General features: G+C 45.7%; 1 protein-coding gene across 1 annotated transcript; it reads left to right on the top strand.

Moving 5' to 3' along the window:
• The first annotated feature begins 28 nt into the window (after nt 1-28).
• Nucleotides 29-14,035, top strand: LOC142251763 (olfactory receptor 8G17-like). The gene is made up of 4 exons (XM_075324815.1): nt 29-239; nt 522-580; nt 10,415-11,337; nt 13,996-14,035. The coding sequence occupies exons 1-4, from the start codon at nt 29-31 to the stop codon at nt 14,033-14,035; spliced, it is 1,233 nt and encodes a 410-aa protein (XP_075180930.1).
• Nucleotides 14,036-18,264: the final 4,229 nt, after the last annotated feature.

Here is an 18,264-nt window from a genome sequence, read left to right as displayed (position 1 = left end):
GCTAGTCCGATTTCTGTGGACTCCCAGAATGAAGAAGATGGAGAAATTTGGTTCCATGTATTGGGGCATGCTAGTCCGATTTCCGCAGACTGACAAAATGGAGAAGATGGAGAAATTTTGTTCCACACATTGGGGCATGCTAGTCTTATTTCTGTGGACTCACAGAATCGAGAAGATGGAGAAATTTGGTTCCATGTATTGGGGCATTATAGCTCCATTTCCACAAACTCACAGAATCGGTAAGATGGAGAAATTTGGTTCCATATATTGGGGAATTCTAGTCCGATTTCCTCAGACTGACAGAATGGAGAAGATGGAGAAGTTTTGTTCCATGTGTTGGGCATGTTAGTCCGATTTCCGCGGAATGACAGAATAGAGAAGATGGAGACATTTTGTTCTACATCTTCTCACCTGTCTACGAGTTTCTCATCCAAGAGAATCAGAACAGCTGGATCAAACTTGGATCATCAGACATGCACTGACCTGAAGTGTTGTATGACCCGGTTCTTCTATTATTGCAGATTCTATAGAAATTACTCCAGCTTTTATACACCTGGTGGCTGATTTATCTAGTTGTGATGTAATTTTTTTGTTACGGATGATGCACACCGTCACATTCCAGGCTTTGTGTCTATTTAAAGTCTCCTTCATTCTTTTGTTCCCATCCGATCACTCCCAGATTATGATGTGTAAGTAAAGTATTACACACCTAACCATGATTGTGAATGATTCTCGGAAAAGGAAACTAAAGGTACTTGTCAGTGCTACATGTCACATGAAGGAAGATAAATTCTACTTATCTGGATTTTTAAATCTTATAAAACGTATTAAGGTTTGGGATGAAATCTGAATGTTAATGAAATATTAATAGCAATTCCCGAGCAAATTATTATTAGTGTTACTCAGGGAATGTGTTGATCAGGAAACGTAAGCCCTTCTCACCATTTTTTATTGATTTGATTGTTTTGATTGTTTGTTGTTTATTGAATTGATTGTTTTATTGAGATACGTTGTATTTTTCAATTAAAACATTTTGATATACATATAACTCAGCTTACACTCTACAGCAGAGAGAGGACCCCACTCACCACAAGAGCGTACACTCCATAGGAGAGTGAGAGGACCCCGCTGACCATAAGAGCTTACACTACAGTAGAAAGAGAGGACCCTGCTGACCATAAGAGCTTACACTCTGCAGGAGAGAGAAAGGACCATGCTGATCATAAGAGCTTACACTCTACAGAAGAGAGAGGACCCCATTGACCATAAGAGCTTATGTCGCGGGCGGGGAGGAGGGTGTCAGCACACCGCGCTCACCCCTTCTGCTCGGGTCCGGCTGCTGCTCAGTGGTGGCTCGAGCCGTGGGCCGGATCCCGGGGGTTTCTCGAGCGGCGCTCCTCGCCCGTGAGTGAAAGGGGGGTTTTGGGGTGTTGGGATAATGTCCGTGACGCCACCCACGGTTGTGGTGATTGGTAGCACCACCGCTGCTTAATACGGGGATCCCGGGGATGGTGATGTGGAGCAGCCAGGTGTTGTGTTGCCCCTCCGTGGGTAGGGGTTGGTGATCCCGGGGCCCGGTGATGGCTTGGGAGGTGCAGGGCCTGGTGGGCGCAGGGACGCGGGGGCAGCGCTGTGCCTTGCGGCACGGTGGTACTCACTCAGCCAGTCAGCCAGTAAACACGACACAGTTCTCGGTAAACAAACGGCTGGTTGGACGGGTCCCTCGGACGGTTCACGGTGCTGCGGTTCCCTGCAGCTGACGGTGATGGTCACTCTTCCCTGCACCTATGTTAAGTCTATTGGTAGCGATGGATTCCCACCGGTTACCCGCTCCCCGACTACAATCTGGGCCGGAGGAGCTCCACACTTTGCCCGCAGGCGCCGGCCCTGGGAAACTGGTGCCTTGGCGGTGGCGGTATTCTCCCTGTTATGGTTGGACCTTTGCCTTCAATCGGGACTTGGTTGTTGGGGGATCTACGTCCCCTTCACTGACGGATTTAGCAATTTACGGCGACTCCAAGCCTTGCTGGGATCCGAAAGGCCCCTGCCCTGGTGCTGACTGCCTTTTGTATACTGCTCCAGACCACCGGGCACACAGCCTCCGGGGTCCTTCCAGCAACCTCCAGGTAGTCCCACTCCAGACCTTCACCGCCGTCTGCTGACCTTGCTGACTCCGTCTGGGCACACAGCCACAGACCAACTTCAGGCTTTCTGTCACTTCTCTTACTTCCTTCCACTTTCCTTACTCCTCTAGTTGTTCACTCCTCACTCAAGCTCTCCCTGAGCTGAACTGCACTTCACTCCAGCTCTTCCCTGAGCTGACTGACTGGTACTTCCTGCCTCCAGAGCTGTGATCTCCTTGGTGGGCGGAGCCAACCGCCTGGCCCACCCCCTGGTGTGAATCATCAGCCTCTGGAGGAAGGCAACAAGGATTTCTGGTTAGCTGGTGTACCTGCAGGGAATGTGGGGTGTGGGTGTTGTTGTGACCTGTGTCCCCTGGCTTGCCCAGGGCGACACATTCCCCCTTAGCAAAACGCAGACCGTCCTCGGGCTGCCCGTCCAACACCGGTTTTATTTTCCTTTTTGTTTTCTGTAAAATAGAAAAAACGGTAACATAACAACTTATGACATCATCCCACATCGGGAGGTTCATTCTTAAACGTTACTAACGGTTTCAAACGGTTAACGGTTACGGTTTCCGCTCTCTCCCACCCAAGTAACCTGGCCCTGATGCTGCCCCTAAAACCCAGGCAGCACCCCTTGACCCACAGTCCAGCACAAGTTACCCGAGCGGGATCTGTCCTTCCCCTCCAGAGGGTAGCCACCGGTTCCTGTGGTGGCTGGGCCCCAGCCTGCTCTGCTGCGGGCCCTCCCTCCAATCTGCCTCTCCGGAGGCGGCAATTGCGGAAACGGTACCGGTAACATAACTTATCATGTTTCAACATTTTTCAAATCAAACTCAGTGGTGGTCCCAACGGGGACAGTGCAGCGGGCATCCGCTGCCCTTGAGGTGGCTACCACCGCGGGGGGTCGGCCCACTCCGGGACCGAGCAGTACAGGGGGTTCTCCTTCCACTGGCAGTTCAACCCCGAACCACTGACAGCCGTTAGGAACGGCGGCGGAGGCGGCGTACTTGGAACCTCTTCCTCCCTCAGCGCCATTCTTTCCGGACCCCCGGCTGCGGTGCTGATGTCCGTCTCCCACTCGATCAGGGCCGGTTCTGGGGTTTGGGTGGACTGATCGCGACGCGGCACGGCTGCAGCGGCCCCTTGCTCACGGGCTCCCACTACGGCAACCATTCTGCGCATCTCCGCCTTCCAGTCCATCAACTGCTGCAAGCTCTGCGCCCTCACCTTCAAGCAGAACCGCCCTAACTCCCGCTCCAGCCACTTAGCGGTCCCGGCGGGGAGCTCACCCGGGCCGCAGTCTTCAAAGGCTACTCCTCCTCGTTTCCCCCAGAGCTTGGATGCTCCGGTCGCGGGCATTCCCGCGCTCCAATTCGAGGACGCCGCCATTTCTCCATCCGCGTCCCCCTTAGCTCTTTCCGGCCCCTCCTCTCTCGGGGCGGGGTTTTGGCCTTCGCGCCTCTACTGCTCGAGAAGACGCTCAAGCGGGAACTTTTCGCGCCAAAGATGGCGGCTTCTGAAATTTTCCTGCCGGATACCTCCGGCGGTAACAAGGCGCACCTCTACCAAACGGCAGAGCGGTAGGATCCTGTTCGTGACGCCAAGTTGTCGCGGGCGGGGAGGAGGGTGTCAGCACACCGCGCTCACCCCTTCTGCTCGGGTCCGGCTGCTGCTCAGTGGTGGCTCGAGCCGTGGGCCGGATCCCGGGGGTTTCTCGAGCGGCGCTCCTCGCCCGTGAGTGAAAGGGGGGTTTTGGGGTGTTGGGATAATGTCCGTGACGCCACCCACGGTTGTGGTGATTGGTAGCACCACCGCTGCTTAAAACGGGGATCCCGGGGATGGTGATGTGGAGCAGCCAGGTGTTGTGTTGCCCCTCCGTGGGTAGGGGTTGGTGATCCCGGGGCCCGGTGATGGCTTGGGAGGTGCAGGGCCTGGTACAATCTGGGCCGGAGGAGCTCCACACTTTGCCCGCAGGCGCCGGCCCTGGGAAACTGGTGCCTTGGCGGTGGCGGTGTTCTCCCTGTTATGGTTGGACCTTTGCCTTCAATCGGGACTTGGTTGTTGGGGGATCTACGTGCCCTTCACTGACGGATTTAGCAATTTACGGCGACTCCAAGCCTTGCTGGGATCCGAAAGGCCCCTGCCCTGGTGCTGACTGCCTTTTGTATACTGCTCCAGACCACCGGGCACACAGCCTCCGGGGTCCTTCCAGCAACCTCCAGGTAGTCCCACTCCAGACCTTCACCGCCGTCTGCTGACCTTGCTGACTCCGTCTGGGCACACAGCCACAGACCAACTTCAGGCTTTCTGTCACTTTTCTTACTTCCTTCCACTTTCCTTACTCCTCTAGTTGTTCACTCCTCACTCAAGCTCTCCCTGAGCTGAACTGCACTTCACTCCAGCTCTTCCCTGAGCTGACTGACTGGTACTTCCTGCCTCCAGAGCTGTGATCTCCTTGGTGGGCGGAGCCCACCCCCTGGTGTGAATCATCAGCCTCTGGAGGAAGGCAACAAGGATTTCTGGTTAGCTGGTGTACCTGCAGGGAATGTGGGGTGTGTGTGTTGTTGTGACCTGTGTCCCCTGGCTTGCCCAGGGCGACACATTTACACTCCATAGGAGAGTGAGAGGACCCCGCTGACCATAAGAGCTTACACTCTACAGGAGAGAGAGAGGACCCCGCTGACCATAAGAGCTTAAACTCTACAGGACAGAAAGAGGACCCCGCTGACCATAAGAGCTTATACTCTAGAGTAAACAGAGAGGACCATGCTGACCATAAGAGCTTACACTCTACAGGAGAGAGAAAGGACCCCACTGACCATAAAAGCTTACACTTTAGAGCAAACAGAGAGGACCATGCTGACCATAAGAGCTTACACTCTACAGGAGAGAGAAAGGACCCCACTGACCATAAAAGCTTACACTCTACAGGAGAGAGAAAGGACCATGCTGATCATAAGAGCTTACACTCTACAGAATAGAGAGAGGACCCCGCTGACCATAAGAGCTTACACTCTACAGGAGAGAGAGAGGACATTGCTGACCATAAGAGCTTACACTCTACAGGAGACAGAGAGGACCCCACTGACCATAGAGCTTGAACTCTACAGGAGAGACAGAGAGGACCCCACTGACCATAGGAGCTTACACTCTATAGGAGACAAATAAGACCTCACTGACCATAAGAGTTTACACTCGACAGGAAAGAGAGGACCCCACTGACCATAAGAGCTTACACTCTACAGGAGACAAAGAGGACCTCACTGATCATAAGAGCTTACACTCTACAGCTAAAAGAGATGTACACAGTGACTGGAAATGGAATGGACTTTGCTGTACAAACTGTGCTCCATGGGGAGCCGCTGATCTGTGATGCCCCAGGTACTGACCACCACTGTACAGTTAGTACGGTTGCAGCAATACCATTCTAAGACCAATCACTTTAAACAAAATTCTGTTAGTGATGTGTCTGAGGTCTTGTTTTTGTTTAGAAACCTGTCAAGGAGGATTATTTAAGATTAGAAACACTTAAAGTACAAACAGGTTTTAGCATTGTGTATCCAAAGAAAAGGGGAGAAGGTCAAAGAATATACAGTAGGTCCTCCTTTACATGGGGCACTGCAAGGTATGAGATGAAATAATACTTGGATATATAAAAACTTCTGATCAAATATTACTAAAAAGTGTTAGTGAAGAAATAATCACAAGTATACAAAACAGTTCAACCTGTATACAAATTAGAAACAAACCAGATGGTAAAGTGCGAGGTATTCTTACAAAACAATTGACATACTGGCTGTAAAGGAGCATCAAAGCATAATACAAAAAAAGCTCATGTGAAAAAATGCTTTTGAAAGAATGTGGAGGACTAGAAGATCTGGGCAGGAAAGATCCCACACAATAGACTGCGAAACATAGCTTCTTCATGGGTAAAAAAAGAAACGAGAATTACCCCCGAAGAAGTATTCATTGGAGTCTCTGCTTCCATATCTGGATCGTATAGACATTTTCCTACCCTTCAAAAACCTTGTTCAACAGCACAATCTGTACATTTCCATCAATTAAATATTGATGGAGTAAAGACCACTTTACACACCGACATCGCTAGCGATGTCGCTGGTGAAAGCACCCGCCTCCGTCGGTTGTGCATCACGGGCAAATCGCTGCCCGTGGTGCACAACATCGTTAGTCCCCGTCACATGGACTTACCTGCCTAGCGACGTCGCTGTGGCCAGCAAACCGCCTCCTTTCTAAGGGGGAGGTTCGTTCGGCGTCACAGCGGTGTCACTAAGTGACCGCCCAATAGAAGTGGAGGGGCGGAGATGAGTGGGCGGAATATCCCGCCCACCTCCTTCCTTCCTCATTGCCGATGGACGCAAGTAAGGTGATGTTCCTCGTTCCTGGCTGCTGCAGGAATGACCAACAACCTGCGTCCTCAACAACCAACGATTTTTTGAAAATGAACGACGCGTCAACGATGGACGATTTGGTCAGTATTTTCCATCGTTAACGGCCGCTCGTTGGTGTCACACGCAACGACGGCGCTAACAATGCCGGATGTGCGTCACGGAATCCGTGACCCCGGCAATATATCGTTGCGTGCATCGTTGCGTGTAACGGGGCCTTAAGGATAAATACCATAATTAATTCTTAAGACTTAAACCCTTTACATGCTCCATATTCAAGTGTTTCTTGTTATATAATTATGCCCAAGATGGCAGAAAAAAACCTTTTTTGGTTATTCTATTTTTTAATAAATCATCTCTTCTAAGTTACAGAATTCAACCCTGATCATGAATCCACCACACCAGACTATGGTTACCTATTTCATTATTAAAGGTATTTTAGGTGTTCCTGAATTTTAGCTTCCGATCTTCCTTCTGGTTCTGGAATGGTGTACTGGTGCTTTTAATCTACTTGGCGTCGCTCCAGTCCCACCGCACCATCTTGTGACTGGAACTTCAGACTGGCCAGAAGTCAGAAGTTACATCATAAATAGGGATGATCGAATACTTCAATTATTCGGCTTTGCGAATGTTTTCCGAATACCTCGCCGCTATTCGACTATTCGATGCGCAATGTAAGTCTATGGGAAGCTCGAATAGTTCCAAATAGTTGTTATTCGGGTTTCCCATAGACTTACATTGCGCATCGAGTATTCGCGAATACTCGAATAGCAGCGAAGTATTCAAAAAATATTCGAGAAGCCGAATAATCAAAGTTTTCGATCATCCCTAATCATAAAGTCTCAATACAAGTCCATGAGAGACAGAACTAGGCACCCATAGACATGTATTAAGTTGTGATCTCCATCACGTTCCCGCAAACACTGAAGCTGTCGGCAGGGCACAAACTACCGGAGAACGAACAGAGTGATGCTGAAAACTGGTGAAGATGCCAAAGGGTGAGTATAAGACTTAAGCGGGCTTTACACGCAACGACATCGCTAACGAGATGTCATTGGGGTCACGGAATTCGTGACGCACATCCAGCCTCGTTAGCGACGTCATTGCGTGTGAAACACAGGAATGACCGTTAACGATCAAAATTACTCACCTAATTGTTGATCGTTGACACGTCGTTCCTATCCCGATTATCGTTGCTGTTGCAGGACGCAGGTTGTTTGTCGTTCCTGCGGCAGCACACGTCGCTATGTGTGACACCGCAAGAACGGTAACATCACTGTACCTGCGTCCGCCCGCAATGAGGAAGGAAGGAGGTGGGCGGGATGTTTGGCCTGCTCATCTCCACCCCTCCGCTTCTACTGGGCCGCCGCTTAGTGACGCCGCTGTGACGCCGTACGAACCGCCCCCTTAGAAAAGAGGCTGTTCGCCGGCCACAGCGACGTCACTAGGAAGATAAGTATGTGTGACGGGTACTAGCGATTTTGTCTACCATGGGCAGGGATTTGCCAGTGACACACAAACGACGGGGGTGGGTGCGAATGCTAGCGACATCGCTAGCGATGTCGCAGCGTATAAAGCCCCCTTTAGACTTAGATTTAAAGTGAATTATTACAAATGCTGGAGTGATCCTTTAAGTGTCAAATCCCAGCCTTCAACGCAGTAACCTTACATGTATTTTCTATCTAACTCTGATCTGATCACTAATTAAAGGTTCACAGCAAAGTTATTTGTACCCAATAGATTAATTAATAGTCACAATCCAGTGATCTTGTATCCTACCCATCCAAAGACTATAAAATCCCTCTAATACATTAGTTAATAGACACTTTTTCTTCTGCGTTACCTGAAAGATGATGGAAGGTCTCAGGCGGCCATGTTTTCTTACATCTTCTAAGAAGACGATAATAATTTACAAAAGTATTGGAAGCCTAATCTGTAAATCCCTAAATCTAATCTTATTGTTTTGAGCAACAGATGAGGTAAGTAGTCAATATTACCTACATGAATGCCCTTATTGCGCTGGAGGACCTGCCATGTCTTGTAGTGCTTCATTTTCCCTTTGATGTTGCTGAAGGGGAGTAGAGCCCTTGCTTCTAGGTTCCTCTTCAAATTAACTGATCACGGGGGCTCCCAGCAGCAATGATTTTGGAGGAACCATTGTAATAAAGAGGTATTGGAGAAAGTCGACAACTTTCCAATGCAAAGCTGAAAATATAGACATTGGCCAACACATTAGTCATATAGTACACAGGTGCAAGTATCCTGAGGCTGTAGTACAAGTGTATATACAAACACAATGCAACAGCAATAAGCAAGAAAATGGGTTTCCCTTTTCAGAAAGCTTTATGCCATAAGTTGAGTTAGTTATTGTGAAGTTCTAAGGTCATGGGTTGAATTAATTACCAGGCAGGTTAATGATGCAACAATTTTTATTTCTCCCGTATATGGTCTTAGATCAACGATAGTCCTTATGCTCCTCCAGACATCGGATATCATGACCATAAAGCATGTATCCATCTCTAGCCAGCACCAACAGTCCTTAGGATAGTTCCTTATATCCAGACGATGGATATCATAACCATAGTGCATGTATCCAGCTCCACCCAGCAATAACAGTCCATAGGATAGTTCCTTAGATCCAGACAACGGACACCATAATTATAGTGCATGTATCCAGCTCCAGCCGACACCAACATTCCTTAGGATAGTTCCTTAGATCCAGACGACAAATACCATGATCGTAGCACATGTATCCAGCTCCAGCCAACACCAACATTCCTTAGGATAGTTCCTTAGATCCAGACGACAGATACCATGATCGTAGCACATGTATCCAGCTCCAGCCGGCAATAACAGTCCTTAGGATAGTTCCTTAGATCCAGATGACGGATACCATGACCATAATGCACATATCCAGCTCCAGCTGGCAACAACAGTTCTTAGGATTGTTCCTCAGATCCATACGATGGATACCACAACCGTAGCACATATATCCAGCTTCAATCTGTATAGTCCATCCATGGCCACTAGGACCTGACCTCAGCAACAGATCTTCACCCCGCAATGTCACAGCACCAACTCACTGACCAAATATGTGGTTTATTGTTCTCCCTCTCCTGTGATCAGCTCCCTGTATGAGCAGAAGTACTCATCACACCCACCCCATAAACATCTTCCGGAAAAATACTCGAGTTTCCCATTGACTTCTATTATACAGTACTACATAATCGAGTCAAGCCCATCCGAGCATCCGACCTGCTTGTTTCGAGTACTGAGCACTCAAGCATTTTAGTGCCACTCATCACTACTTGCCATCTTATAAGGGTTGTCCAGTCTTATGATGTTGATGACCTATCCGTAGCATATTCAGTTGAATAGAAGCTGAGCTGAAGTTCTCAGCAATGGCTGCCAATCAGTGAATATAGCTATGTTGATCCAGCTCCATTCATTGTTTAAATCCAGCAGCTGGAAACAGCTGATCATTGAAGGTGCCGGGTGTTGGATCTCTACCAATCTGATATTAAAGACTTATTCAAAGAAAAAGTCAGAAATATAAGGCTCAACAAGTCCTTTAGTGCATTTTTTGTCTGTTTTAACACAACTTGTTGGTAAATTTTGTTTTTAGTAATTCAAAAAATTCTACAAGCCATAAAAATTGATGGCCAACCCTTCTAAAACCATGTTTTTCAGCATAACTGAAAGCTCCATGGCGTTGGACCTTCACCAAAAATTGATGACCTAAAGATAGGTCTAAAGAACCCATTAAACTCTCTATGATTAAGTGATATGAGCTATATGATTTTGAAAAAAGTAAGTACACATACTGTTTTTGTAAAACATTTGTTTTCCTTTTTATTGATGAATCACCTCTTTAATTTATAGAATTCAACTCTAAGCATGAATCCACCAAACCAGACCATGGTTACCTATTTCATTATTAAAGGTATCTCAGGTGTTCCTGAACTTCAGCTTCCGATCTTCCTTCTGTTTTTTTTTATTTATATGCTCATTCTTGGAGGGAACATGACCATTATCATGGTGTCCTGTTTGGACCATCATCTCCATACTCCCATGTACTTCTTTCTGGGCAACTTGTCAATGGTGGACATCTCTTGTTCAACCGTATCACTCCACAAGATCTTTGCTAACATCATACTCGGGGATAAGTCAGTTTCTTACCTTGCCTGCATGGTACAAATGCACTTTTTTGCATCTTTTACTTTTGATGAATTTGCCATACTGGCCGTGATGAGTTATGATCGATACATAGCAGTCTGTAATCCATTACTATATCACACAGTCATGACCCAAAAAGTTTGTGTATGGTTGGCCGTAATCTCCTGGATTTCTGGATTCTTCATAGTCCTTTCACCTATTATTTTGATTTCAAACTTTTCTTGTTACAGGTCTCATGAGATCAACCACTTCTTCTGCGACCTCGTCCCTCTCATGGAAATTACGTGTGATGACATTGCCACTTTACAGATAGTCATTTTCACGGATGGGATTTCTCTTTTCGGTTTGTTGCCTTTTCTTCTGACTTTCACACCTTACATCTTCATTATCATTGCCATACTGAAGATCCGCACCGGCACTGGAAGACGTAAAGCCTTCTACACCTGCTCTTCCCACCTCACGGTCGTCATCCTTCTCTATTTGATTATCTCCTTGCAATACTTCAACCCAAATTCAAAAAGATCGACAGAATCCAGTAAATTGTTTTCCATGTTTAATACTGTCTTTATCCCCATAGTGAATCCATTTATCTACAGTTTCAAAAATAAAGATATGACATTAGCGATAAAGCGGAGGTTTAAATTGTGTAAATTAATCACATAAATGTAAAGTACAAAAAAAATCCGCAAAATTATTCTGCTTTTATGAGAGGCCAATATCGATAGATTATGTGTAGTTATTAGAGCTCAGTATATTTGGTAAAACTGATTTTGAGACTACATGTCAAGCAAATTATTGGTCACAAATAGTGAAGAGCAGACTCACAGATAACCGGGACCGGCAGATCCCAGTGATCCAGTTTTTAAAATCCAGTTCTGGACTGGATTCCGGTCCCCATATAAGTCTATGAGGACCAGAATCTGGCGATTAAAAATGGTGGTAGAAGGCTTAGGGGAAAGGAAGCAAGTGTGCTGTACTTAACGAGGGCTCCAGCATGGCTGTATGCTGCTCCTACAACCTCTCCTTCACTTCCTGGCCCGCTCATTATTGCTCATCTATATGCACTGCTTTCCCCGCCCACCGGCCGTCCGTTCTAGTGTCTGTGATTGGTTGTAGTCAGACGCGCCCACCAACTTGTGTGACAAGCAAACAAATGAGAAGAAGCAGTCTTTAACATTTGTTATGGGCCACCTGCTGAGAATGTGTTCCTCAGGTTGGATCTTATCCCCCTTATTACGGAGTTGTAGGAACCTGTCCAAGATTCACGACCTGTAACAGCGTTACCCAACTCCAATACTCAAAAGCCACCAACAAGTCCTATTTACAGGACTTAATATTACACAGGTTTTGGAATCATCACTATGGGCAATAATAAGGAAATCCTGAAAATATGCATTGTTGGTGGCTCTTGAGGACTCAGGTTGTGGCTCACTGCACTAGAAGAACCACATTCTCACCCCCTTTCCTCTTAGGACTAGTAGTTGACTAAAGGGTAAAATACCAGGACCTTCTGTCATGACTGGCATGGTGCCATGATGAACATCAATTTTATTCTTTACTATGAGCCGCCTCTTTCTACTGTGTACATCCTTAACCTATAAGTAGAAGATCATGTTCTATACCAATAAATAATTTGTAATTTTTGTATTTTTTGACAATAGAAGGAAGTAGTATAGTGATACAGTGGGTGAAATAAGGCATCACCATTTTTCTGAGTAAATATATTTGTAAAGGTGCTATTGACATGAATATCTCACCAGATGTTGGTAACAACCCATCCAATCCACACAGGCAAAGAAATCAAACCATAGATGTCCATAAATGTAGTGATGTATAATTATGAGAAATGACACAGGAAAAAAGTACTGAAATGTAGTTAATACTTCGCACAAAACCCTGTGTTGGTGATGAAGCTTCACAACGCCTCCTGTATGGAGACACTAGTCACCTGCATTGCTCAGGTGAGATGTTGTCCCATTCTTCAACACAAACACTCTTCAAATCCTGAAGGTCCAGTGGGCTCCTTTTATGATCTTTGACCGTTAGTTCCGTCCATACATTTTCTATTGGATTCAGCTCCAGTGATTATGTTCCCACCTTCAAACATCACTGTTAATATGGTGTTTTTGAGTGGATATGCAGTGCATTTTGGCCTCCAAAAACTGTGGGCATTATGGCCTCCAAACAGTTCAATTTTGGTCTTGTCTGACCAGACTATATTCTACCATTATTTCACAGGCTTGTCTAAATGTGGTAAGCAAACCTTGATTGTTCTTGAACATTGTTTTTGTTGAGCATTTAAATCTTGTGTAGTGAGCTTGCATTAAGACCATATAGGTCGAGTTTACTTATTGTTTTATTTGAAAAAATTGTTCCTGCTGATTCCAGGTCTTTCTGTAGCTCTCCACAGATGATTCTTGGCTCTTGGACAACTCTTCTAATAATTCTTTTCACCTCTCTGTATGAAATTTTGCATAGAGCACCTGGTCATGGCTGGCTTATGGTGAAATGATGTTCCTTCCACTTCCAGATTATGGCCCCAACAGTTCACACTGGAACCTTCAGTAATGTAGAATCTCTTTTGAAACCAATGTCATCAGTATGTTTTGCAACAATAAGGTTGTAAAAGTATTGTGACAGCTCATTGGTTTTACTCATCACGAGATGTTTCTTGTGCGGCTCCTTAGTAATGAGACACCTTTTTATAGATCATCAGTTGATCCAGCTGATATTATTTATCACTAAGTGGCAGGATTGCTTTCTAATTACTGATAGATTTCTGCTGGTGTCATGACTTTTTATGGCTTTTTGCACCTCTCTTTCTTCACGTGTTCACTCATTTTTCCCTGTGTCATTTCTCATTATTACACATCACTACAATTATGTTCATTTTTGGTTTGATTCCTTTGCTTATGGATTGAATGGATTGTAACCGACATCTGGTGAGAATTTCACGTCAACAGCACCTTTAGAACTATATTTACTTTCAAAAATTGGTGATGTTCAATATTTATTTTACCCACTGTTTATGTAATTATATCAGGACTTCATTCAATAAACCTTATATGCAAGAACCAATGGGACTTTAATTGTTGGTTGTACAGAGGCATGATATATGATGGAAGGTTGACTCTTTACTTAAATACTAAGTCAACACCCCTGACATTCATGTTTCCTTAACTTTTTGTAATATCACATCAGCTTCATATTGATGTGATATGTGTTCTTTTTTTTCACTAATGTACTCAGATCTTGTACAATTTGTTTGTTGATAATAGTGAATAAAGAAAACTCTGCTACTTTGTTCTGTTTTCTTCTTCCATTTAAAAAAAATACTGATTGGAGGTCTGGGGTATATAAAATAAAATGAAGGTTGAGAATGTTTAGATTTTTACCCCAATATACATTACATGCCAAAATGCCATTATAAGAGCGTAAGACCCAGGATCCAACTAAGCTGTGAGCCACAGTGCCCCATATGAGTGTCAACCCAGTGCCCCATATGAGTGTCAACCCAGTGCCCCATATGAGTGTCAACCCAGTGCCCCATATGAGTGTCAACCCAGTGCCCCATATGAGTGTCAACCCAGTGCCCCATATGAGTGTCAACCCAGTGCCCCATATGAGTGTCAGCCATAGAGCCCCATATCAGTGTCAGTCACAGTACTCCATATGAGTGTCAGCCACAGTACCCCATATGAGTGTCAGCCACAGTGCCCAATATGAGTGTCAGCCACAGTACACCATATGAGTGTCAGCCACAGTACCCCATATGAGTGTCAACCACAGTGCCCCATATGAGTGTCAACCACAGTGCCCCATATGAGTGTCAGCCATAGCACCCCATATGAGTGTCAGCCACAGTGGCCCATATGAGTGTCAACCACAGTTCCCCATATGAGTGTCAACCAGAGTGGCCCATATGAGTGTCAACCACAAAGCTATATAAGCATCAGCCAAAATGCCACACATCAGTTTCCATCATGGTGCCCCATATGAGAGTCAGCCACAGTGCCCCATATGAGTGTCAGCCACAGTGCCCCATATGAGTTTCGGCCATAGAGCCCCATATGATAGTCAACCACAGTGCCACATATGAGTGCCAGCCACAGAGCTAGATAAGCATGTCACCCACAGTGCTTTCATCATCGTTTACATTTGTACACTGTTTTAATTTGCTTTATATCTAAACATAAAAATATAGTTTTAGAAATCAATCCTATAATATGGGAACATCTTTTAACTGAGTGGCAGTGCCGTGTAATCTCCATTTTTTATTTTTGGAGGAAAAAGCGTCAGAGAAATTTCAGTTGCAGTGGCCCAATGTGTGTCAGCCACAGCAGTGTTAATAAACTTATCCTATCAATATAACTGTAAGGGAGCAGAAGACATACTTAAGTGACCTCTCAGTGTCTGCAGGAGAACATCAACATCTGCTGGTCAGAGGAGGCAGCAGGAACTACACAGTGAAGTGTGTGTTTCTCAAGAGAAGAATTTGGAAGTTATGCCTGGTCAGGCGTCAGTTATGGCTCAGATGCTAAGTATAAATAGGCTTGGCTAAGCTGGAGAGGGGTGTAGTTGGCGCCGGAGCCTGTACAGGCAAGTTGTGTGGTTGCGAGATGGGTTCACCGCCACTATCACCACAGAAGGGTTCTAGAGAAGCCTAAGCTGTACCTGAGCTGAGAGGAAGATCCGTGACCTGAAGTGAGAGAAAGATTAACGATCTGAGCTGTGAGGAAAATCAATGACCCAAGCTGAGTAGAAGACCATTATCAGTGCCAGTAGAAGTCCATGACCAGTGCCAGTAGAAAACAGACCAGATCCGAACCAGGCCCAGGAGATGTTCCGGCTGTAAAGGGGGACCGTTACTGTGGGCCCTTGCTTTCCTGTACAGACATGCGGTACTGGAAGAGGAGTGTGACCGCCTTTAAGTAGTGAAGGACGGACACAGTGTAATAATAAATATAACTTTTAATAGAGTTGTTTAAAATATCTTCGACAATCCTTGTATAAAGTGATAAAGTGCTAAAAGTGTACCAGTGCTCAAATATATAAAAAAAAATGTTTCGGTCTCACCATATCATCTTGATGAAGAGTCCGTTCACAAATGAGGCATGAGATCCTTAGCCGGGGTAGAGGACCCTATAAACCCTGTCATGCCACCTTCTTTGTCACCCGTCCTCACAAGTACAGTGGCTAGTGTGGTCTGTCGCACTAATTGACGTCACTATCGTATAACCTCCTGACGCATTTTGTCCACCATTTATGGTGGGACTCCACAGGGGAGATGGTATTAAATATAATAAATATAGTTGCCATTTACCAATAGTAGGTTCTGGCTGTGGTCACATGCACAATCACTCCTGGTTCTCCAGGGGGTGATATCAGACTCCAGAAGGTGTTGCTCTCAATCAAACAAGTATTTAAACAGACAGATCTTAGGCTGCCATGTGAGAACATCACGTTCAGAATCCGACTGGTTACCGGAGGAACCTCCAGTTATACCAGTCCTGGCTGCGGTTACCTGCACTGAACTCTGGAGCTCTCACCTGAGCTCCGGGGTGCAGCCTGGACTGAACTCGGGGTTTGCAGGACTGAACCGCGAGCACCGACTGATTCCACGGCGATTGCGGTTCATTTCATGTCATAGTTGCGGACAGGTCGGGCTGAACTCCGGAGCTCAGGTGACAGCTTCGGAGTTCAGCCCGGCCTGTCTGCATCTGTGACATCAACTGAACCGCAATCACCGGGGAGTCAGTTGCCGTTCGCGGTTCAGTCCTGCAAACCCCGAGTTCAGTCCAGGCTGCACCCCGGAGCTCAGGTGAAAGCTCCAGAGTTCAGTGCAGGTAACTGCAGCCAGGACTGGTATTACTGGAGGTTCCTCTGGTAACCAGTCCGATTCTGACCACATTGTTTGCTGCACGGTACTCTATCAGTTTTTTAGGGGTGGTTTTGACAAAAAGATTAACTCCCTTATTTCCTGTGTGAATTTAAGTACCCAAAAGCTAGGGGCTTCCTTACTAGTAATGGGTGGACTCACAGATAACCAGGACCAGCAGATCTAACCGGGTTAAAAAAAACAGGCCGGGATTGATCCCGGTTATCTGGCCAGTTGCTGGTCCCCATATAAGTCTATGGAGACAAGAATTTGGCTATTAAAAATGGTGGTAGACAAGATAAGGGGATAGGAGCAAGCGCTTCATACTTACCTAGGCTACAACGCGACTGTTACTGCCTCTAGGCCACTCATTCATTTCACAAGGATCGCCTTCTTTCCCCTGAGGAAGCCACTGGGTGCGTGGCGATACGCGTGGGGTGTCTATGCCAGGAACCCCCTTTGTGGTCACTCCTTAATCCACCCCAACAGCATGGTCGCTGTATATTTTATGGGTTGATGGATGTAGGTTCGGCTTTGCACTTGCCTATAGTCTGCTTGTAGTCTGGTTGCAGCATTTAACTGCACTATACCTATCTGGTGGCGTGCAGCATCCAGGACCCTGGTTATTTGTAACAGCATAGCATAGGTATATGTAATGGGCAGATAGAATTATTACTGTCTTTATATACATCTTACATTCGATTAGTTGCTTTTCAGGATGTTGGGTTTATAGTATCATCATGTATTGATAGGGACCTGTATGTACCCTGTTGTTAGAGCATTTGACTCATATTATTCGGTATTTGCAGTGTAGGTGCCTTGTGCCTATATAATATAAGTGTCTCTATCTCATAATTCGATCTATGCCATCTTCTATAAGCCTCTTTCACCTATGCAGGTCACGTAGGTGGAGAATTGTCATACTTACGTAATTCCAGGTGGTTCTGTATATTATTGTACTATATGCGCTTATATGTGTCTATTAACGCCTTAGATTATATTTATTTATGTAAACCGGACACGGGCCGTGTATACTAATAATTGGAGTGTCCATAATTGTATCATTATGCACATGATTATGCAATCTGTTCCTGGCGGACATGTTATGCCTTTGGCTTTTTAAATGTTTTTAATTTTGTCACTGTGTGTCTTTCAGCAATTTCTAGTGTGGAGACATGTGTCTCGTGCATGGGTTTGTTTGTTAATAAAATTGAATATTTATTGACTTATATTGTGGTGATCCCGATTTCGGTATACCCCTTCTCCTTTTTTCACAAGGATGGAAGACGCTGGTGACATTTAGGGTGTATAAAAAGAGAGATTAGATCCCGTGATCCCAACGTATTGTTACCCCTCTATAAATCACTTGTAAGGCCACATCTGGAATATGGGATTCCTTTTTGGGCTCCACATTTTAAAAATGATATTAAGAAGTTAGAGTCAGGTCAAAGGCGGGCAACTAGATTATTACAAGGATGGGAGGCCGCCCGTATGACGAGAGGTTGAAAAAGTTGGGCCTGTTTAGCTTAGAAAAAGACGACTCAGAGGAAATCTCATTTATATGTATAAATACATGTGTGGTCAATATAAAGGACTTTTACATGACTTATTCCTTTAAAAACCAATAATAAGGACCAGGGGCATACACTGGCATACATTGTGAGTGAAATAGAGGTGA

This window comes from Anomaloglossus baeobatrachus, chromosome 9 (genome assembly GCF_048569485.1).
Source record: "Anomaloglossus baeobatrachus isolate aAnoBae1 chromosome 9, aAnoBae1.hap1, whole genome shotgun sequence".
In the NCBI taxonomy this organism is placed as follows: domain Eukaryota; kingdom Metazoa; phylum Chordata; class Amphibia; order Anura; family Aromobatidae; genus Anomaloglossus; species Anomaloglossus baeobatrachus.
Note: the sequence above shows the minus strand (reverse complement) of the source record. Positions and strands in the feature narration are given on the sequence as shown.

Bases quoted from the DNA above. Each gene is read 5' to 3' on its own strand.
- LOC142251763 (XM_075324815.1), top strand. From the start codon at position 29: ATGAAGAAGATGGAGAAATTTGGTTCCATGTATTGGGGCATGCTAGTC. The intron at 240-521 runs GTAAGATGGAGA...CTATTATTGCAG, and splicing joins TCCACAAACTCACAGAATCG to ATTCTATAGAAATTACTCCA. The intron at 11,338-13,995 runs GCGGAGGTTTAA...TAGTGAATAAAG, and splicing joins GATATGACATTAGCGATAAA to AAAACTCTGCTACTTTGTTC.